The sequence below is a fragment of the Panthera uncia genome, chromosome F1 (assembly GCF_023721935.1).
Source record: "Panthera uncia isolate 11264 chromosome F1, Puncia_PCG_1.0, whole genome shotgun sequence".
Lineage (NCBI taxonomy): Eukaryota > Metazoa > Chordata > Mammalia > Carnivora > Felidae > Panthera > Panthera uncia.
In genome coordinates, this window is record NC_064813.1 from 64762558 (window position 1) to 64785003 (window position 22446).

Genomic DNA, 22446 nt, shown 5'->3' on the forward strand with positions numbered 1-22446 from the left:
AGGTTCGTTAGGTAAGCTCATGTGTTAGTAATGAGTCAATTCTCACCGCACTTGAAGCATCAAACCTGGGAAGGATCTGAAAAGACAGAGATGCCACAACAACAGGTGCAGGTGGCTGTGTGTCCCGGGGTGCTAGTGTTTCGTCCACGCCTGTGTGTCCCGGGGTGTCAGTGTTTAGCCCACGCCTGTGTGTCCCGGGGTGCTAGTGTTTAGTCCACGCCTGAGGTCATGACCTCTCTGAGATCGTCAGAGCTGATGTCCCTCCAGCCATGTCCTGTCCAGCCTCCTCTCTCGGCCTCTTTTCAGGCAATGGCCTGAAGCCATCCTGCTCTCGAGTGACACCAGCGTTCCTGCTGTGTCGGTGGGTGCTCAGTATACACGATGTGCAGTGACAGCCTGGAAGGAGCCTCCCAGGAGGAGAGAGGGCACCCTGACCTCAGTGGCCCTTCTACCGGACTCTGTCCCTGTGAGAACCTCCTCATGAGGTTGCCCCAGAAACACAGGAGGGGAGTCCCGTCGGGGTCAGAAAAGCAGGGAGGAAAACACTGCAGGTGGTCCCTGGTTGAGGAGGAAAGAGGGACAGTCTGAAGATAGGAGCATAGAGACGACGTTTTGCTGAAGTCATAAAGCTTTGCCCGGGACAGGGTGGTTGATGTCCGCTGAAGGTCAGTTAATTTCCGTAAGTAATTTCTAGTGGACACTTCCATTCCCCAAAGTGTCCTGGTTTGGATGATAAATTTTGTGCTCATTTTGGCACTGAGGGATGGTTAGTACTTGAGAACTGCATTTGACACGACGGGGGCCATCAAGAGTGGGATGTCATTGCCCAAAGCTCAACACCCTCTTCCCCACAGAGCAAACTCCCAAGGACCCAGCAGGTGGATGAGCGAGTCTCATGCCTCGGCCACTTCCTCTCCGTGACCTCGTCTCCCTTCCCAAGGTCTTTCTCCCACTGCTTCTTCAGCAGGACCAGCCGGTAACCTGTGGTGGGGAAGGTGGCCCAGACCATGAGGATTCAGTGGAATTGGCCCACAGTTCGATTTGAATTCGCGACAGTGCTCTGAAAGTCGGGAGAATGACCTCCTCTTGTGATTTGCTCCCGACGCACGACCCCAGACCCAGCATGCTCCTCGGACATGCTACCGTTTCTACTCTTCCCTGAACTCAGGCTTTCCCTCTTAGGGTTTCTTTCCTTCTACCCTGAGGTGAGGGCATCACATCTTGTGGGGACTTGACGGGCAACGGCCCAGGTCCAGCTGTTCCCTGCAGGCTGGCCGTGGGCGGGATGAGAAGGCATCTTGTCATTGAGAGTCATGGTCGAGTCAACTCTGGCCGGTGGAAATGGAATGTAGAATGTAGAATGTAGAATTTTCTAGTAGCCATAGTGGAAGAAAGAAAGAAAGAAAGAAAGAAAGAAAGAAAGAAAGAAAGGAAGGAAGAGAGAGGGAGGGAGGGAAGAAGGAAAGAAAGAAAAAAGGAAACAGGTTGGGGGGGGACGCGCCTGGGTGGCTCAGTCAGTTAAGCATCTGACTCTTGATTTCAGCTCAGGTCATGACCTCACGGTTCGAAAGTTCAAGCTTGTGTTCAAGCTGACAGCACAGAACCTTCTGTCTCTCTCTCTCTCTGCCCCTCCCCCACTGTGCACACACACGCTCTCTCTCTCAATAAACATTAAAAATTTTTTTAAATAAACTTTTAAAAAATTGGTAGATTTTATAGAAAATTCCAAAATCCTGGCTTCTGTGAACAATCAGGTGACGGAACAGCATGTCCTTTTACCCTCAGGGCAATGACCTTCTGCTCCCCGAGGGAGGCGGTCCCTCCTGCAGCCCCTGGCGCCCCCGCTGGCCCAGCTCCCCGTCTGAAGGATCCCCACGCTCTTCGTGCAGCGCGTGCTCCGTTCCAATCTTCCCTCCCTCTGTCCCTTCAGCCTCCCACTGGGCCAGCACTCCCTCAAATTGTGTTCCAGAACCTCGGCAAAACGCCTCTCCGTTCCGTGACTTGGTGCGTGCGTGCACTCTTAGCCCTGTGTGCGTCCCTCCTAACTCAGGCTTCTGGAGACTCCCAGCCACCTCGGAGGCCGGCTCAGACCTCAGGGCACCTCTGGAGCGCCTCCTCTCCCGACACCGGCTCCCTCGGGCTCTCTGCTCTTATCTCTCCCCCAGGACTCCCGCAGTCACGGTTGTCGCAATGCCCTGTGTTCCGTTTGCCCGCGAATCTTTCTCGCCTGCCACACTGTGGGTTCTCGGTGCTTAAGGAACGTGCGGTTCTCACGTCCATATATACGTGCTCAGAACGCAGCCTAGTGTGTGGCACGTATCGCCGTTTTCAGGGGACGGGCAATGCTCCTTCATCCACCCAAGCGCAGGACGGACGGAGGGTAACGGGAGTCCCAGAGAGGGGAGCAAACTTGAGCTTTCCACCAGTAAAAATTGCTTCGGAGGAACTGGCTGTGCTCTGTGGCCTCAGTGGTTCTCATAAGTGACCACGACACTCGGCAGATTTCCCATCGTGGCCACAGGCAGTGTGGACGGCCCGGGCCTCTGCAGCAGGGACAGAGCCCGGCGTGTGTGGGGGGGTGACCAAGGAGACCGCACAGAGGCCTGCTTCTCAAGGACAGAGCCCACGTGGCACCCAGCCACACAGGCTCAGCTGCTGCTCCTGAGTTTTTCGGCCAGATAAGTCACATCCCCTTGATAATTTTCTCCCTGAGGTACAGTGAAGAAAGTCTCTCCCGTTTGAGGAAACACGGGGACCCTTGGAGGCGTACCCCTAGCGGTCTGTAAATAGGTGAGTGACACCACTTCGACGGTGAAATGATAAATGAAGGTGAGAACGCATGCTGGCGCCCGGCCACGAATCTGTCGTGGACCCGCGTCAGCCTCTCCTGCGGCTGTTGCCACGGCGATGTCGCCGGCTCCCCGCTGACGGTTACTTCTTGCCCAGCCGACTGAGGTTTTGCCGGGCTCAGCTGGGCTTGAGCTCGAATTCCCTGTGTCTTCTCATGCTGGAAAGCGGGTCAAAGGGCAGCCAAGAGACACCATGCGCCCGCGGCCAGTGTCCGATCGCATGCGGCCGTGCCTCGCGCACTTACACCCGCCGGCCAGCGCAGAGCCGAGCCGGAGCCGGTGACATGGGGACGTCACTCCTCCCCAAAGATGCTTGAGTGGGTCACTTGATAATGAGAAAGCATATGCAATTCCTTTACGGGAAGGGAGCCAAGGGGCGCCTGGGTGACTCAGTGGGTGAAGCGTCCAACTCTTGATTTTGGCTCAGGTCACGATCTCCCAGTTCGTGGGTTCCAGGCCTGCGGGGGGCTCTGTGCTGACAGCTCGGAGCCTGCTTGGGGTTCTCTCTCTCTCTCTCTCTCTCTCTCTCTCTCTCTCCTCCTCTCTCTGCCCCTCCCCAGCTCTCTCCCTCTCAAAATAAATAAACACATTTAAAAAAAGGAGGGAGCCAATAGTTGCAAGCTATAATCTAGTCTGAACAGTGACAGCAAACAATCGTCTTCCCACTTCCCCCATTTTCCTCGTCCGGAAGGGACGGGAAGGAAGAGTCGTCCTTCCAACCACGTATCTGGGCCCCGTGGCCCAGCAGCTGACGCAAGATTCACCGTCCCAGCCTGCCCTACAGAAGGCCAGCCCCCATTCTCTCAATACGGCGGGTGAGTGCTACAGATGTCTCCTTTCTGCCACGTGCCGGCCACCTCCGTGTCCTCCTCGCTGCTCCCTGGACCAGAGTGGGGGTCTCCTAGGAGAAGCGCAGACCCACCCCCCCCCCCGGGAAAAGTCTTACCCTGATTTCGGAGCCCCCGTGACAAAGTTCTTCCCACATTCCTCGCCTTGCTGGAGGTGCTCCCTCTCGCTCACCGCCTCCACGTCAGACCTCGCCCCTGTTTACCGCATCAGAATCTTGGTGGGTTCAAATTTCATCATGGAACCGCATAGTTTATATGCATATAATTCATACGAATGTACTTCTTGGTGTGTGTCTGTCAACGATGTTATAGAGACACAAGCGTGAAAGAGCTTAACGAATCATGTACAGCCTTCACCTGCAGAGGAGGGGAGAGAGATTTTTCTCCTGAAGGAATTATGAAGGCACGCACCCCAGCACGGGCAAAGAGCATGTGTGCACACACACAACCTCACGCACTGGGCCGAGAGGACGCCACGTTCCTCAACGAGGGTGGAGCCTTGGTCCTGAAACTCTACACACAGGCTTTCCTGAGCCAGCAAACAGAGTTGGGGCGCACTGTCCCGTCTCTGGGATTCCAGGGGCCCTTCGGTCAGCCTCCGGCACTGCTCCCTCTTCCTCCAGGTGGTCCCTCGCTGGCCACCCTGATCACCTGCTTCTCTTCTCATGCCTCTTCCGACTCTACACTCAGACTTGGATGTCATCGCTCAATGGCGTCTTGCCATGTCCCCTAAGAGCTTTGCTCCCACACGTTGTTGGGTTCTTCTTAACCTTAGATACTCAAAGACTCAAGAGCTGTTGGAAATTAGGATGGTTTCTTCTCCTCTAACCATAATCTGAATTCCATGCAGGCTCTGGGTGCCCAGGACTGGATCCCCTGCGTGCTCGAGGCAGAGATGACGCTGACTTGGGGAAGGGGAGGAACACCACCACAAGTGCCAGGCCAGGAGCTAGTGGCGAATGTCCCCAAACACCCAGAAGCTTGTTTGCATATGCCTCTTTCCTGTGTTTCACTGACAGACATCCCCCCCACCCAGGCAGTAGTTTCCTGTGATTCTGTTTTCTTCTGTTTCTGGTTCATTGACTGCTACACCCTGCAAGTTTAAATATGGGAGCCGGCACCTTACAAATAGCCTGACTCTGTACAAATCATCATCCACAATGGTTCTCCGATGCTGCAGGGGACCCGGGTGACAGCCCATTGGTCTCTGGCTTGGACATTTGTGCCCAGAGCGGCCACAGTGCAGGCTGTTGAGAAACGAGAGTGTGTGTGGAGCAGACGTGGGCCAGGAGACATGCTTCCCAGTGAGGAAAACCCGCCATTGAACTTCCGCGGGACCGTGGTCTGAGGAAGGCTCATCGGGGTCAGAAATTGCCTCTGGGAAAGTTCCCTTGAGATACCCCCTGCGCTCCGGAGGGAGGCCCTGGTGTGCACCCTCTTCAAGTCGTGGACAGTCAACCAAATACAGAAAGGAGCACCTTTGCTCATCTGGGACCCCACAGGACAGGAAATAGAGGAGGGCCGTCGGAGCACCCTGGTTCGTCTTCTATTTCTGTAAATGTGCTGCAGCGTGACTTCCGCAGCCCTCTGACAAGCTGCTGCCTCTCGACTCGGAGCTGGATTCTTCCTCCGATGAGAAAGCATCTCCAGTGACAGCCCCCGACCTGGTCCTCATGCTGCTGGGGCTCATGCTGTTGATGTGCGGTGAGTAGGGCGTCCGAGCAGGTGCGGGGCTCCGGCCCCAGTGCCTCCCGAGGCCTCTGCCTGCGCCCGTGGGTGCTGGGATCTCTGCCTCCAACCGGCAGCTCAGAGTCGGTCAGCAGGTGGTAAATACTGGGAAGGCAGGTGTTTGAAGGGAATGTTCATTTCGGTTTTTACCTCCTGGGAAGTGTTCGCTGGCTGTCTTTCCTTCCAGTGTGAATTCTGTCTGTCTGCGCTGTTGCTGACAGCCACGGGGATAATTCATACAACAAACTGGGCCTTCGTTACTTGTCTTACTGTCACCACCTTTCCCTTTATCGTCTGTCCTTGGCCCCCTCATTCCTACCATCAAACCCTAGAATTTATCACCAACAACTGTTCGCTTTCAAAATCCTTGTTTTGGGCACCCCCCACCCCACCCCTGCCGAGTGGCCACTCTTCAACCCCCGGAGCGACTTTTCGTTGCCAGGTACTGTCCTCTGCCTCCTCCCCACCTTAGATTCTGGGGCGCAAGGCTCCCGGCCACACTTGCACCTCTCTCCTCGTGAGCAGCCCCCGATCAGCATACTTCTCTGCACACATCACACGAAAGGCACCGTCCCATTGACTCATGTCCCTTTCAAGGTAGGGCACGCGTCTCCAGTGGTCCTGGCAGGGCCGGTGACCTCCTACACCTGCTAGTCTGAGCCTCACGCCTGGACAACTACGTCCCAGCTTCTCCGCCTCCTCAAACTCCTCCCTTCTCACACTCAGCTTATGACCTTGCGGCCTATGTCGCTGAGGACATGAACACTATCAGAAGAGAAAGTCCTCGTCTGCCTGCGGCCGTGCTCGGATCTCCCCGCCACCCCTCACACACCCTCCTTCGGGACTGCCCTATTCCCGTCCCCACGCAGGGGCCCTCCCTCCTCACTGGGTCCCAGGCGCTCCTGCTCCCTCAGAACCTCCACTCTGCCATCAGCACGACTTTTCCTTCTGGGTGAGTCCCGTAAACATACAAACAGCATAACGTCTTTCCCCGGAAACCACGGAAATGCATCCTGACGGCCTCCGGCTGGCCTTTCGCAAAGTTTCTAGGCCGTTGCTGGGCTTTGCTTTATCTCCTGCCATCGTTCTGAGCTCATTTTTAACTGACGGGACAGTAAGATTCGCTTTTCTGATACGCCGTCTAAGATTCTCCGGAAGGATTTGCAGCCACGTGACCACCAGCACGCTCACCACATTTCTAACACCTCAACCCCTTTGGCATCACACCTGCCCGGCCCCTAAGCCCTGGGACCGTTGGCCGGTTCTCAGTGCTTGCAGGTCCCCCTCGCCCTGTCCTGGGCCGCGGCCGTCCGTCTTTCGTCCCCAGTGCTGTTCCCTCCGGGACCAGCAGCCACCTGCGCGTCGCCCCGGCCTGGACTCCGGGTCCCATCTCCTCGCACTCGGCCTCCCGGGGATGGTCCTCTGCTCCCTCTTCTGGAAACGCTTCTTCCCGTGGCCTCTGGGCCACCACGTTCTGCTGGTTTTCTTTCTAACTCAACCCCCGTTGTTTCCTGACCTTCCCAAGGTTTGACTTTCCCAAGGTTGCTGCCCAGACCTGGTTCTTCCCCACCCACCCCCACCTCGCTCACTTCCCAGCTGCACCGTTCAGGTGCTTTGTGGCCACTTTAACCTTGAACTCAGGCTAATTTTCCCCAGCGCTGGTCTCTCCTCTGAGCACCTTCCAAGCACTTAACGGCCGCCCAGCCTCAGCCGGCATCCTCAGGCTTCCAGAGTGAGTTTCCACCCATGTCCTCCCTGCTTGTCCTGCAGGACGGTGGTCCGTTCTCCTCCCCGCATGCGTGAGAGTGATTTTACAAACGTAAGTTCAGTCAGAGCTGTCCACGGCTCCCAGCACACCTGGAATGAAATCCAGGCCTGGCACCACGTCCAGGAAGCCCTCCGTGACTGGCTCGGACTGCCTGTAGGTACCACAGCAGTGCCCATCGCTGCCCCTCCCTCAGCTGCAGGGGCACTGCCTTCTCCTCCCTCCACAGATGAGCTCACTCCTTCTCAGGTCCTCCGCATTTGCTCCTTCTCTGGCCGGGGTGCTGGTCCCGAACACTGGGAAGGCAGCTCTCTGATTTCATTGTTTTCTACCCAACTGACAGCTATCCGAATAGTCAAGATCGTCCGATGATACTCTCTAACTTATTTCTCAGCTTTATCTTTTTCTTCAGTTTATTTACTTATTTTGAGAAAGAGAGCGGAGAGAGAGAGGGCACGAGTGAGTGGGGCAGGGGCAGAAAGAGAGGAAAAGAGAGAGTCCCAAGCAGGTGCCGTGCTGCCAGCCCAGAGCCCAACACGGGACTCGACCCCACTGAACGTGAGGTCACGGCCTGAGCCAAAATCAAGGGTCAGACGCTTAACCGACGGAGCCACCCAGGCGCCCCTGGGCTTTATCTTTCCTACACGCTGATCACTCTCTGAAATCAGATTGCATATTGGTTCTTTAATTGGCGCTCTCCCCCTGAACAGCAAAGACTTGGTCACATTCGCTCTGGCCACCCGCGTCCCACTCACAATGAGTGACGCACAGGAGGCCCTCAAAATGCTTTGTAGGACGGATGAATGAAAACCGTGATGGTCATGCCAGCCCCCGTTGACTCCACTCTCCTACCCGAGGAACGCGTCATTCAAATAAGCATTTAAGCTAAAAAGAAAAACCAGACTAAATATGTCAGACCAAGTATGGGTTCAAATAGATAGTGATAATGAGGTAATATTTACTGAACGTGGAATAAATTCCAGGCATTTTACGGATGTCAACTTATTTAATCCTCATGAAAACTCTGTGGAGTAGGTCCAGTATAGCCTCCATTCTACAGAAAAGGAACATAGAGCACGGAGAGGGAAAGCATTTTCTCCGAGGTAACACAGCTAGTGGGGCAGGGCCAGGGTTCAGGCCTGTGCCTTCTGGCTGAGAGCCTGCATCTCCCCAGAATCTCCTGTCCTTGGTCATCATGTCATAATACTGTGGTCAAATCCTTGGGATATGAGCGAATCTTTGGGGAAATCAGAATTCCTTCTCTGGACCTGCTCTGCTGGGAAGTAGGTGAATAAAGGGCACAGTGTGTGTGTGTGTGTGTGTGTGTGTGTGTGTGTGTGTGTTGGTTAGGAGCCTGGCCGTTGTCACTGCGAGTTGGCCGGGCCGGGGCAGGGTCCTCTGGACTTTTGAGGGAGGGATAAGAAGGAGGTGCGGTCACCAACGAAGGTACTGAGTCCTAACAATGGATGGGGGCAGTGATCAGAAATGAATGCGGGAGAAGGAGCGGAGGCCAAGAAGGAAGCAGAGAGGAGAAGGAAGAGGCAGGAGTGAAGCGGAGAGGGAAGGTGGGGGAGGAGGGGGGGAGGGGGCAGTGCTGGGGGAGGTACACCCAAGTCCAGATCCGCACTGATCTCTCCCGAATTCTCTCCTAGCGCCGCCCTGCGAACTAACTGGTGAGTAGCTCTCTTCCCCTCCCCCTTTGCGGTCTGTGGGAATCTTGTCGCAGCCGTGGATGCTGTCTGACATCTGGTGACAGCAGCTCCCTCGGGGCCCCGCGGCCTGTGTTCAGACCAGTGTCTGCACCTGACACGAGCCTGCTCCGCTGGGGGTGGGGCGGTCTTGCTGTGACCTTCTCAAAACCACGGTCCTCTCCGCTCTCCGGAAGGGAGATGCTGTTTCACGGGGAAGTCACAGACTGCCGCAGATGGACGTGAGAAGACTGTCCACCCTCCCGGCCTCAGGGGCCCCAAGGCCCCCGTGTCTTCCCCGCTGGGTGCTCCCCCAGGAGTGCTGGAGGAGTCTCGGCCGCCACCCATCCGTGGCGACAATGACGGTGGATGCCGGGCCTCGGGCGAGCCACGCGTCACTCTGCCTCCTTCCTCCTGCAGTCCTGCTGTAGCCACAGCGGTCGGCCCGCACGACTTCTCTCCCAGACCCTGCTCGGTGCCACCGTTCACTCTGATCCTGATCCAAAGTCTTACCTTTACCAGAAGAGAAGAGGAAGTTTCCCCCCAGAAGGAACCTTCCACTAACGTGTGTTTACATCCAGGAGGCGTCAGAACTGCTCTCCTCTATGCAAAGTACTGTCCACGGGGCTGGAAGGGGCCCTCTGCGTCCTCAAGAACACGGGCTGCACGTACAACCGGGGGGGAACAGGCCTCTGATGCCAACGGTCAGGGGTGTTCGGGACCAGCCCAACCTTCTGGACGGCTCTTCTGAGGTTCATCCAGGTGGAACGCAGGCCATGGGCTCATGGGCTCAATCCGAGCATAAGCAGAAATCCAAGGCCACACCCAGAAGAGACGAAACTCCCGCTACCAGGAATCTGCCAGGTGTTTCTGGGAACACCCGAGAATGATCTGGGGCAAGCTCTGAGCTCGAGGCTGAGCTCCAGCCCTCGCAAACGGCCCTGTCCGGGTCCTACTCCACGCCTGCCCTGCCCCATTCAGAAGCATAGGGCCCAGCTGCCTAGATGCCTTTTTTATTCCTTCCTCTGCTCAGCTCAAAAGCTGCCCTGTCCTCGGCCCACTGGGACTGCAGTTTTCCAAGGACAGAAAATGCCTCCCGGCGCACAGGTGTTCCGTCCAGGCCCCAGCACGGAGCAAACATTGTGGTACCGACGTCGGGAGCGAGTTTTTTTGAGTTCCCAGGCGAGGCATTCCACGAGCCAGGCTTGAGGTGACAGGTGTTGGAAGAGCCACCGCCTCTCTGTGACCTAGATCACGTGGCATTTTTCGCTGGTGAGGGGAGACAGGCTTCTCTTAGGAAAATTCCTAAACTTTCCTGAAAAGCAGAGGCTCTGAGACTTCCACAAACAAATGTTGCAAGAGCCAGTGTGCTCAGGGATTCTGGGGTTTCCCGGGCTCTGACGCTGGGCAGAAGGAGGTGAGGGGAAGCAGGACCCAGCTTTGCCCACCCGCGATCCCCGTGGAGAAAAGCCTTACGGTCAAAGAGGGAGGCATCCCTGAGCTCAAGGTACGGAAATCGCTCTGCACAACCTTGCCTTCTACGGAGGTGTGCGCACGGTCCCAGAGCAAGGGAGCCCGGTGCATGCGTGAGGCATTTTCCTGCAGGTGCGCCCCTGTTGCTTCCAGTGGGAAGGAGAGAATCCATAAAGAAAGCATCGAGCGCCTCTCAACCTTTCCCTGACTGGCAGATCCCCCGGTGTCACGTTCCGTCCTTGGAAGAAATAGTGTGGCTCTGGGACGCCAGGGGAACGAAGCAGAAGAAAAACGACTGCCCTGATTTACAAGAATGAATGAAACCCACTCACTTTTCCTGAAGCGTCAGGCTTCACCGCCTCCAATCACAGTCGTCAGGGCCCTGCCCTGTCTCCGGAAGGGGTGTGTTTAGTTCGTGGCTAGAAATGTTGAAGCGTGAGAACCAAGTGGCAGGCAAGGGTTGTCTTATGGATGGAAGCGGTGTTGTGCGGGGGGGCGCCGGGGTGCGGGATGGGCTCTGCACCCCACTGGGTGGTTATCCGAGCCTGTTTCGGATGCCGAGAACACCAAGTGCCTCCACCCGGGGACTCTGAACCCCTGGGCCCTGGAACATATGTGTTTCATCCCTCTCTCCAGCCCTGCTCCTGACCGCCACGCCCTCTCGGCCCGTGGAGGGAGGCTCAGTGACCCTGACCTGCAACGTTCTGGTCCCTTCACGGAGGCTGGACGGCCCCCTCCAGTTCTGCTTCTTCAGAGACAGCCGGGTCCTGTGGCCGGGCTGGAGCAGCTCCCCGGAGCTCCAGCTCCCCAAGGTGTGGAGGGAAGACTCAGGATCCTACTGGTGCGAAGAAAAGACCATGGCAGCCAGAGTCGCTCGGAGCCCGAGGGTCCAGATACAGGTGCAGAGTGAGTGCGGGGGCCTGAGGCGGGGGGCAGACACAGGCGGGGGCACGAGGCTGATCTCCCGCGACACTGGGGGCTCGGCTCCTGCAGGAAAGGAGGTGTACCGAGCTTCTCTCCTGGTCAGAGTCCCGGAGGGATCTTCCCTCATCCTTGCTAATCCCGCTTGAACGCGCAGAAGGGTATTTAGGAAGCCCTCACTGTGCTGAAGAGTGGGGCCCCCCGATTTCCAGGAGCCACAGCTCCCGCGGCGCCCTCAACAGCCAGGGAGAGATGTGTGGCCATGGTGGGGGGCTGACAGGAGCCACAGAGAAGGGAGAAATCAGAGCCGCACGGAAAGGGGAAGCTATTGGAGGAGAGGTTGGGGTTTGGTTTTGAGAGAGAAAAAGAGAAGGGGGGTGTTTTGTGACTCTGAACCGTGCTGCCCCACGTCAGGGTGGACACGCCGACGTCCTCCCCCCATTCTCGGTCCGAGATGCATCCTCGGAGCTGGGAAGCGGGTGTCGATTACCTCCAGAAGGCTGGCTTTCCCGCCTTCGCTCACAGCCCAGCCCTGGTGAGGCTGGAGACACGCCGGGCAGCGGGCCGTGCTCCCGTCCCGTCGCGCCACGTAAGGGAGCCCTCCCGACTTCGGGAGAGAGCGATTGTTGCCCGCTCCCCTGTGCAGACGGGAAATCGAGTCCCAGGGAAGTTAAGCCCTTGGATCAAGCACACACAGTAAGACCAGAACCAGCACCCAAGCCCAGGCAGCTTGACTTTCGATCTGCACCATGGCCTCCTTACCGTTGTGCCTTGCAGAGTGAGGGTCCTGGGAGCCCCACTGTCCTGGGGCGGGAGGGGGTGCATGGTAACTGGATGGCCTTTGTCACACTGCCAGCATCCGCTGGACCAAGGCAGACCCAAATCGGCAGAACCCCCCCACCTCAAAACGGCCCCCAACGTTAGCCATTCAACCGCATGAACTGTTGACTTTACCCAAGGCCTTTGGGTTCAGGACAGTCACCCCTCCCGGGTCACATTGTGTCATTGTGTGTGTGTAGGAGTCCCCGTCTGTAATGTGAGCTTGGAGACGCAGCCTCCCGGCGGGCAAGTGCAGAAGGGAGAGAGGCTGGCTCTCGTCTGCATGGTGGCCAGGGGCACAGGAGACATCACCTTCCTCTGGTACAAAGGGGCCCTGGGTTTGAACCTGGAAACAAAGACCCAGCGCTCTCTGGCAGCGAAGTATGAGATCCCGGCGGTGAGGGACAGTGACACGGACAAATACTACTGTGCGGCCGACAACGGCTACGGCCCCAGCCTCAGCGAGCTGGTGAGCGTCACCGTCAGAAGTAAGTTCTGCGACCCACCAGCGGCCCGCCAGCTGGGCTCCCCGTTCCCCTGGGGCACCCCAAGGGAGCTCAGCGGGGCTGGGCCTCCATGGGCTGGGATTACCAGTCCGTCCCCGTGTGGGGACCCTCTCTGACGGCCCCCCTGTCTCCCTCAGTTCCAGTGTCCCGCCCCGTCCTCACCATCAGGGGGCCCGGGGCCCCGGCCGAAGTGGGGGACGTGGTCGAGCTTCGCTGCGAGGCCCAGAGGGGCTCTCCCCCCATCCTGTACCGGTTTTATCACAAGAATGTCACCCTGGGGAGGAGCTCAGCTCACGCAGGAAGAGGAGCGTCCTTCAACCTCTCTCTGACCGCAGAACATTCTGGAAACTACTCCTGCGAGGCCGACAACGGGCTGGGGGCCCGGCGCAGCGAGGCGGTGCCACTCAATGTCACAGGTACAGCCCAGGGCATAGAGCTGTCCTGGTCACTGCCTCTTTCCAGCATCCTGGGAGAGGTTGTGTTAATTTTACTTAAATTCAAGTTAGGTAACATACAGTGTAGTCTTGGCTTCAGGAGTAGAACCCAGTGATTCCTCTCTCTTGTTTTTAATTGGTAGCATTATTTTTTTAATGTTTATTTATTTTTGAGAGAGAGATAGAGAGAGAGAGAGAGAGAGAGAGAATGAGCGGGGGAGGGGAGAGAGAGAGGGAGAACAGAATCCGAAACAGGCTCCAGGCTCCGAGCTGTCAGCACAGAGCCCGACGCGGGCCTCCAACTCGCGAAACTTGAGATCATGACCTGAGCCGAAGTCGGACGCTTGACTGACTGAGCCACCCAGGCACCCCCAGTGATTCGTCTCTTACATACGACACCCAGTGCTCATCCCAACAAGTGTCCTCCTTAATGCCCATCATCCATCTAGCCCATCCCCCCAGCCACCTCCCTCCATCAACCCTCAGTTTGTTCTCTGTAGTGAAGAGTCCCTTATGCTTTGCCTCCCTCCTGGGGGAGTTCTCCTGACCCCGCCAAGTTTCTGGCATCGTGCAACCAACGATGGGCGTCTGTGGGCGGTGCTGTCCTGGGAGGTGTATCTGAAGGGCACGGAGGCGACGAAGGTTTGAAGGCTGGTGCCTCTTCTCCTGTCATCAGTGTGAAGAGCTGTAGGCCCTCGATACAGAAGTCAGTTCACTGTCCCCCCGCCCCATCCCTGGGAAGGGCAGACCTTGGCCTCAACCCACAGCCAGGATGTCTGCTCTCCAAAGGCCAGCCATCCAGCACAGCAGTTCATGCGCTGACCTCTCCCTCCAGTGCCCACGGAGGACAGGAAAGAACTTCTCGCCTCGGGAATCCTCGAGGGGATGCTTGGCGTCCTTGGTCCCGTCATTCTGGCCTTATTCTGCTGTGGGCTCCGGAAAAGACTAGGTTAGTATTTCAGAGACTGGTATTTTGTGACCGTGACCTTTGTTTTCACGGACACAGGCTGGGCTGGTGACGCGTACACGGAGGGATGGATATGCCTTGCTGGCCACCCTGCTTGCAGACCTGCTCCCAGCCCCCCGCACGGGAGCAGCACCCGTTAAACTGACGCAGTGTCTTAGGTCAAGTCTTCCATCTGCTACGTGTTATCGGTTCAGGTCCCCCCAATATCTCGTGTTCGTCTGATCTAATATTTACACCAAAATGTAACTCTATGTAAACTAACTAGTCAGCGCCTGGAGGAGACACACGGTTAGCAATCCCAGCCCTGCTGACCATCTCCCAGGTAAAGTCAGTGCCTCGGTTCTTATCCCCCCTCCCCCGAGCATGGTCACGTGCCTTTCCCGCTTTCTGGAATGCTTGTCCACACATCCTCGTGTTCCACTCACTGCAGGATCCCTCCTGCTTTCCAGCTTAAGTGTCACTTTCTCCGAGAGGCTTCCCCTGGGCACAGCCCGTGTTCTCTCATTATTCTCCATCAGGGCAATAAGCTGGTTAGCCCCGCCGTGCTCACAACGGGTAATTACATATGTTTTTGTGCATTTGATCTGGGACTCCTGTTCTCCGCCGAGCAAGATGGGGACAACGTGAGGTTTCCACTTGAATGCCCAGCTTTTCTTGCCTCTTGGGGCACGTCACCCCGTCTATAACGTGGCTGTGGCAGTGCCTGCTTCTCAGGACTTGTCATGACAACATTAGGGGGTGTGGTTGTTAAAACCCGAAGCAAACAATACAAGAGGTGGAGGTGTAAGGGTTCAGAGGTGGGGTTCAAGTCCTCGCTCTGGTGTGAACCGTCTTTGGGAAGCTCGCGTGACCATTTTGCACGGAGCCTCCTCACCTGCAGGACGTAGGATCTGTGCAAGCGAGTGCCAGCTTGTCCTCTGGCACGCGGTGGCATTGTGAGGGGCACCGTAGCCCAAGGTGCAGTCCCCACACGAGGGCCACCTGAAAACAAGTGGTGAACAGATTCCCCCTTTGACATGTCTAATCATCTGCTTGACTTGTAGGAAGACGTCCCTCCGGGAACCCACACAGGTGAGGCTCTACTTTCCCCGTGTGCACGGGTGCGGCAGAAAAATCCGTCTTCCCGGTTTTGAGTTATCTTCTCTCCTGTGCTTGTTTCATGTTATTATAACCCACCCTGTGCACCCTCCCCCCGCCCCAGAGCTCTCCCCCTGGTAGCTGAGAACCTGCTTGCCACCCTTCTTCGTTGTACTTGAATTTAAATCCTTGCATCACTCTTCCTAATTTAGCTCCCTCGACAAACTACTTTGACACGTTTCACACATTCACCAATGAATTGATGCATTCAGTCAATTCACTAGTATCTGAGGGTCTGTGAGTCGTTCCGATGAGGAAGGAAAACGGGATCCTAGGGTCTTAAAGTATCTCAGAGGCATTAAGATACGTGCACATTTCGGTAATTGAAGCCAGAGAGTGATAACCATTGCTGGTGAAGTTCTTTAGAAGTTTAGGGGGGTGGGGGGAGTTTTTTTTAAATCCTTGCATCTGGGGACATCAATGTTTAGTTGACATATTTTTATACCGGGTTGTTTTTATGCCGACAAAATACAGATATTTTCCCCCAGATCAGGGTAGCACTCTTTCAGGGGTACATGCACGCACAAGCCCACTTTCTTCTCTCCCTTCCTCAAGCTGCTTGTTCTGCCTAACAACCTGTTTTCTGTCGGGGGGGGGGGGATCAATATTGCTTCATTCAATATTCACTGAGCGCGTGTGATGTGAGGGGCACCGATGCGGGTGTGGGCGACACCACCGTGAGCCCTTCAGATGGGGGCCTGCGCTCACGGGCTGTGTGCCCCAGCACTACCCGCTGCACCCTGCTGGGTCAGGTCAGGGCGTGGGCGATGCAGCCGTGCCCGGGACTCTCCCCAGGAGTCAGTATTCCGCCCAGGACCCTCCCTAGCAGGCTTCGCTCCTTCAATGTCTTGCTCACAATCGTCGAGGGAGATGTGCGGGGCATCTGGGACGCCACCCCACGCAGATGACGTGTGTTTCTGTGTCTGCAGGAGCCCTCCGAGCCCTGTGCCACCAGCATCCAGCTACGTCAACTCACCTGCCCCGCTGCAGGGACAGTCTATGTACGAAAACGGTGAGGGTCCCGAATGACCTGGCCCGAGGAGCTCGAGTGAGCTGGGGAAGGGGCGACGGGGTGCCGTCTGCCAGCCCCACCTGTGTCTGCTGTGCCCCAGCCACCGCCTCCGTGAACAGGTGGCGGGTCTGTCCACGTGGCCACACGCCATGGAGTCGGCATGGAGTGGGAAGAAAGGGCCGTGTCACAACGCCTCCTTTCTCCCCTTCCAGCGAATGTTGTACTCGGGGACGAGGTTTACTCTTTGGTGTACCACACGCAGCAGGAACGGCCACCAGCAGGTGAGACGCGAGGGAGTGAATTTGTCTCTGACTTTGTCCCTCCTGGAACCAAGGGGATAATCAGGGGCTGCAAGCGGCTTCGGTGCTGCTGCTCTGCCTCCCTGAGCTCCGGCCTTGGGTCTGGGAGCTGCCCCGAGGAGAGCCCAGTGCCGGTGCCTGCTTAGTGCCCCCAGTCGGACGGCACACGGGGGTGGCGATGTCGGCCTGCGCTCCTCGAGGGGCCCCGTGCTCTCTCTGAGGCCCGGGCGTCTGCTCACCTGCCGTTGTCCCGTCCATACTTGGTGGCTCCAGAAATGCCAAGTGTGTAAATGCCCAGAGGGACCTACTCATCCGTCCGCCCCCACGAGGCTGCGATTGTCCTGGGAACGGCAAGGCAACCGTGTTTGTGAAAGGCAGAAAAGCAAGACCAAAAACCGAGGGCAACCAATAAACCACAAGTAGCATAAAGAAGCATATAAAAATTTACATTTAAATATAAATGACATCTTACAGCGCACATCTTCTCTCCCACAGTACCGCCCCCGAGGACACGCGTCAAGGACCAGGTGAGTCAGAATCCCCATCGTACTTTCCCTCCTGCTCGTCTCTCTTTCTTCTGCCGACGGCTCCTCAAACTTTAAAACTTATGGCCACTTAGCAAAACCCAAATGCCTCCAGGGTCTGTCTCTTCCCTTATCTCCCCACACAGTGGGATAAAAACATTTGGTTGTAACAGTAAAGCGTCACTGTGCAAGGGAATTTTGGAGGCTTGCGTAGACGTTTCCTTTGGCCACAGACACATGGATGATTTGTAGTTACACTCTGGCACGCGCCAAGTCTAAGCATGCCATTCCTTGAAAATCCTTGTTGTGAAATACTGTTCAGCCACACACACACCCGCACGCACGCACGCACGCACACACACACGACTTTGTGTTGTGAGGTTAACCAAACAACCCGTGGAAAACTAAATTAATATTGAACAAAGCTAAACTGAGAGGGATTTGTGTCATTGAAACTCAGTGATCTGTCAACCTTGAATAATTGACGACATCACTGATAATACGGAAATACTCTCAGAAAATTGCGGGAATCCCAGCTCGGCGTGTGTACAAAGACAGTAGACGCTTTGTAGTTTTGTCGAGTGAGGTGGGGAAGCCAGATGTGTCACAACAGAACCCATGTCCTTGGGAAACTCCAGTGACACACTGAATTTAGTGCATGAGTGTAAAATCCTGAAATCCTGCAAAAAACGCCAGCCCGCGGAACTGCCTAGCAGTGGCCCCTCCGAACGGAAGAGGGGCTTACACGTTTGGGTCCGCGTGCATGGCCCACCGGGGGGATGGGACGCAGGCCCTTTGAAAATGCTCGCCCAGGGCCGCAGTCTTCCAAGAGGCTGTGCTGCATGTGCGTGGCACGTCATGATAGGACGTGCCCCGGCTGCCTGGGGAAGAGACAGGCCCCATGTGTGTTCCCTGCTCTGGTCCTGTCTATGTGCCTTTGCTTTTAGGATGCCTCAGCCATCTATTTTAGGCTGAAGAAGGCAAACGTTACAGATGAGGACTATGATGACGCTATGTAACGTTCCGGAAGATTCTGCCCTTTGGAAACCATCCATGACCCTAAGCCTCAGAACCAATACGTTCTTCACAGATCCTGGGGTAGTCAGCCCTCCAGTACTTCTGACCCAGGTGCTTTCCTCCCAAGACTATTCCTAAAACCAGCCGAGAGAACCAACATGAATGTGGGGGCGGGAAGGACCTTGTTACCAGGACCCCATACCTACTGGTTCTTCTAGGCACGGGTCGAATTGTGCTCTACCTTCTTATAAGAGGACACAAGGTGGGTGAAAGAGCTTGGGATCTTGGGGTGGAGGGACAGTGCAGCTCACTCAGCGGGCTGGGATGCAAGGTCAGTGACTCCACGGCGCTGCCGCACACGGAGATGGGTGTCGTCACCTCGTAAGTGTAGACGGACTCTGTACTGATCTCCAGAACAGACGTCCAGTCCTGCCACTTACGTGCAGCCTGCTTCTGCGTCAAATATGTCACTCGGTGCATTTGGGGTCACTGACACCAAATTAGAATTCAAACAAAGTTTTGTAAATACGTACTGTGGGTGCACTCAACTTTGGCGACATACTTTGTGTGCATAGGCCAGTCTAGATGCCGCCATATTTGTAATGAGATAGAATCTTGGTGAGTTTCACCACATCCAAAGTTCTGTGCTTGCTGCGGCTTCTAGAAGCTTTATGAATACAGTTTTTCTTCTTTTATTCACAAGCCTTTTAAAAATGTGACAATACAATTTGGAGTCTGTATTTTCATTTGAAAACAATTATTCACCACCTCTTACAAATTAAAACAATTTAAAAGTATACAATGTAAAAACTAAGGGTCTTCCCTATATCTAACACCACAAACGGTGCTTGTTGCTTAAAAACTTAGCTGCACAGATATTTTTAATTCTTCATACAAACTCTTGTACATGCAAGTAAATATACAAATATTTAGAAATATGCCTACCTTTAAAAATTGCAGAATATTTTCAAGTCTTTACATAGACATCTACTATTTTAAAAGGCTATATACAGATAAATCATAATATATACTTTTTAGTTTTGCAAACTAGAAGTAACATAAAATTTGTCACAATGACCATTTTAAGCGTACCATTCAGTGCTGTGAAATACTATCATAGTATATTGTAGTCTTTTCAACCACTGATGGACATGGGGTGGTTTCCCAAATTTTTATACTATAAAAAAAATACTAAAATAAATGTCCTGGGGCACCTGGGTGGCTCGGTCGGTTGAGCGTCTGACTTCAGGTCAGGTCACGATCTCCTCATTCATGAGTTTGAGCCCCACGTTGGGCTCTCTGGGTTGTCAGCACAGACTCCACTTTGGATCCTCTGTCCCCCCTCTCTCTGTACCTCCCTCCCTCACTCTCTCTCTCAAAAATAAACATTAAAAATAAAATAATAAAATAAAAGTCCTTGTACAAATATACTTCTCTGTTCCTGTTAATTCATCTGAAGGATAAGTTTGTAAATCAGGGATTAGGACATTTTAGGTTGTGCACATTTGATGTTTTTGTTAAATACTCTTAAACTGCTCTTTAGTAAGGCTGGATCAGTGCACACGTCGACCAACAATGCGTGAGATAATCGACCTGTGAGAGAAAAGCACCATTGTCATTTCAATTAAAAATTTTAAAACTACTAATGCAATTGAGCATTTTCCCCATAAAGGGACTGTTAATTTGTAGTTCTTCCAAAAGTTTCCAGTGCTGACCCTTCGCCTATTTTCTCAGTGTTCATTTACCTTTTTCTTATAGCTTTTGTAGGAACGATTTATAATTTGTATACAGTGAGGTGCACACATTTTATGTGCTTAGTTCGGTCAGTTGGACAAAAGCACGCACCCAACTAACCCAAAGTCTTGTCAAGATAGAAAATTTCTCCATCATTCCAGAAACTTCCCTCACATTCCCTCCCCTGCGATTATGTTATAAAAACATTTGTACATTTTCTTAAAATGCTTTCATAATTTTGATATATATTCACACAGTGTATCATATGCATGTTTGGGGTGAGGTAAGAATCTGCCTTTTCCTATTCTGGTGTTTCATATTATATTTATATTATGACTTTACTTTTTGGAATTAAAAAAATCATATGAGCCAGAGATCTGTTTTTCCAAACAGGTATAAATTATCTACTATGATTGGTTAGGTCTATTCTCTTTCCTTTTATTTCCGTGCTACCTTAACACGCCTGACATGAAGTTCCTTTCTACTGCTTCTGCCTAGCGCTAATCTCAACGATCCAGAACGAAGTGAGGGTTCTGGAGGGAAGAGGGCGGGGGATGGGCTAGATGGGGGATGGGCACTGAGTAGGGCACTTGTTGGGATGAGCGCTGGGTGTTGAATGTCAGCGATGCCTCACTTTCTACTCCTGACGCCAATATTGCACTTCACGTTAACTAACTAGAATTTAAATACAGTTTTGAAAACCAAATACTGACACCGTTTGAGCTTCTGCTGAGGAGGAGTCTGCCCGTCGCACGACGGGCTCCTATCACATGCCCTGTATTCTTGGCACACGCACCCTGCTGTCCCAGCTCCACACTCACCCCTGCCCCCGCCAACCCAGGCTCCGTGGGGCGCCCTCCCCATCACGTCCCTTGGCCGGGTTTCTCTCTTGAGTCTCTGTTTCTGGCCCATGGAAATGTTTAACTTTTTCTTTTTTAGGACAAATGTAGATTTTTATACGTTACATTTTTTCTGCCACCGCGAAGTATTTGGACCTCAGGGAGGGCTCAAGAAATGAAACGTGAGCCCCAAGGGCCCAGAAGCGTGGACTTTTTTTTTCCTGGATTTACACGGGAGCCCCACCATTTACTGGATCTGCAGTTTGGGTCAAATTATTTAAACTCTGTATTTCTTGGGGTGCTTGGGTGGCTCAGTCGGGTTAGGCATCCAACTTCGGCTCAGGTCATGATCTCACGGTCTGTGGGTTCGAGCCCCACGTCGGGTTCTGTGCTGTCAGCTCAGAGCCTAGAGCTTGCTTGAGATTCTATATCTCCCCCTCTCTCTGCCCCTCCCCTGTTCACACACTCTCTCTCTCTCTCTCTTAAAAATAAACATTAAAAAATATAAATAAAAATAAACTCTCTTCATGCTTAAAACTGGAATAGCAATCATATCTGATACATCATGCTGCCTTGCTAATTATGTAAAACCATTTGGTTAAAATGCTTCAAGCTGTACACGGCACACATTAAACACTCAAAAAAATAAATTATTATTATTATTCCATCTCAAATTTCGCTTTTTATTATTTATGGCATTTTACTCTATGAGTGCCCTACTTTATTATTTTAACAAACTTGAAATAGTATAAATACATTTACTTTATTGTAATTCTTAGGTTATTCTTCTGCCTGAAGTTTTATGTAGTTAAGCCTGCATTTGTCACATTTCCTGAATCTTGGTCATTGTAACTTGGTGGGTTTTGTGACTGCAAATTGAGACACTTCTTGTGCATTATAGGAGTCTCATTGTGGCTGGGGCTTCTCACTCTGTCCCTCAAAAGCCATTTTGTATGTGCTTCCTCCAAGCCCTGGGGGTGTCAGTGGACCCGGGACCACTTTTCATGATAATTCTTCATGTGAAGCTTCCCAGAGCACCCACGGGAGTGGCCTCGTCTTGGGGTTTTGATATTTCAGGGGAAAGTCTATTTTCCCCCAGAGCTCATAGAAAGACCAGGTTACTGTCATCTCTGTGCTGGTGGGTGAAATTTTTCCCCACCAAACCACTCTTTTATTAAGAGGAAAGCCTTCTGATGGCCCAGATTTTATGTGTTTTAGTTTCAAGCTTCTGTCTTTCACAGGCCCATGATTTTGTCTCCTGGTTCCTCCTGGATGAAATGCTAAGTTCATAAAAATCATCTCATGTAATATTTTCTCCTCACGGCACCAGAAATGTCAATTTACATGTGTAATACTCTGTTTTCACTTCCTCTTTATCTTCTTACCTGTAATGGAGGAATTTCCCTTTTCTTTTACCTGTTTAATGATGCATTTAAAAAATTATGTAATATTTATCCATCACGGAATGAAGGAGTGAGTGAATGCACACTTCCTTGGACTGGTCAATCATCATCTCCCGGTGAGAAGGAGCTGTTAGCAGGGCACGTGAGATGAGCAAATCCCTTGGCAGGAAATCAGGACCAAAAGCCGGAAGTACAATCAAAGGGTCAGTGTATTCAATGTCCCAAGGGGGTCCCCTGTGGTCCAGAGTTCCCCTTGGTTGTTGGTCTTTCTGCCTGGAAAGTGACAAGTGACAACCATCCACCTTCTGGAAAGCCCATACATAGGCAATTAAAACAGAAAATAAAAGCTTCAAATTGAATTGTCTTTGATCCCCAGGGGCCCCTCCACACCTGCCACCCCTCCCCCACCCCAAGCAAACCCAGGCCACCAAGCAGGAGGGATTTTCACACACCAAGGAAGGTCTGCTCCCTGCTGCTCAGACA

General features: G+C 53.6%; 1 protein-coding gene across 1 annotated transcript; it reads left to right on the forward strand.

Annotated features, from left to right (window-relative positions):
• Positions 1 to 4819: 4819 nt before the first annotated feature.
• Positions 4820 to 19545, forward strand: LOC125925646 (Fc receptor-like protein 1). The gene is made up of 11 exons (XM_049634748.1): positions 4820 to 5401; positions 8843 to 8863; positions 10988 to 11257; positions 12292 to 12579; positions 12735 to 13013; positions 13867 to 13980; positions 15042 to 15069; positions 16065 to 16147; positions 16360 to 16428; positions 16942 to 16973; positions 17918 to 19545. Exons 1-11 carry the CDS (start codon positions 5371 to 5373, stop codon positions 17987 to 17989), a joined length of 1287 nt encoding a protein of 428 aa, XP_049490705.1. The 5' UTR covers positions 4820 to 5370; the 3' UTR covers positions 17990 to 19545.
• The last annotated feature ends 2901 nt before the right edge of the window (positions 19546 to 22446 follow it).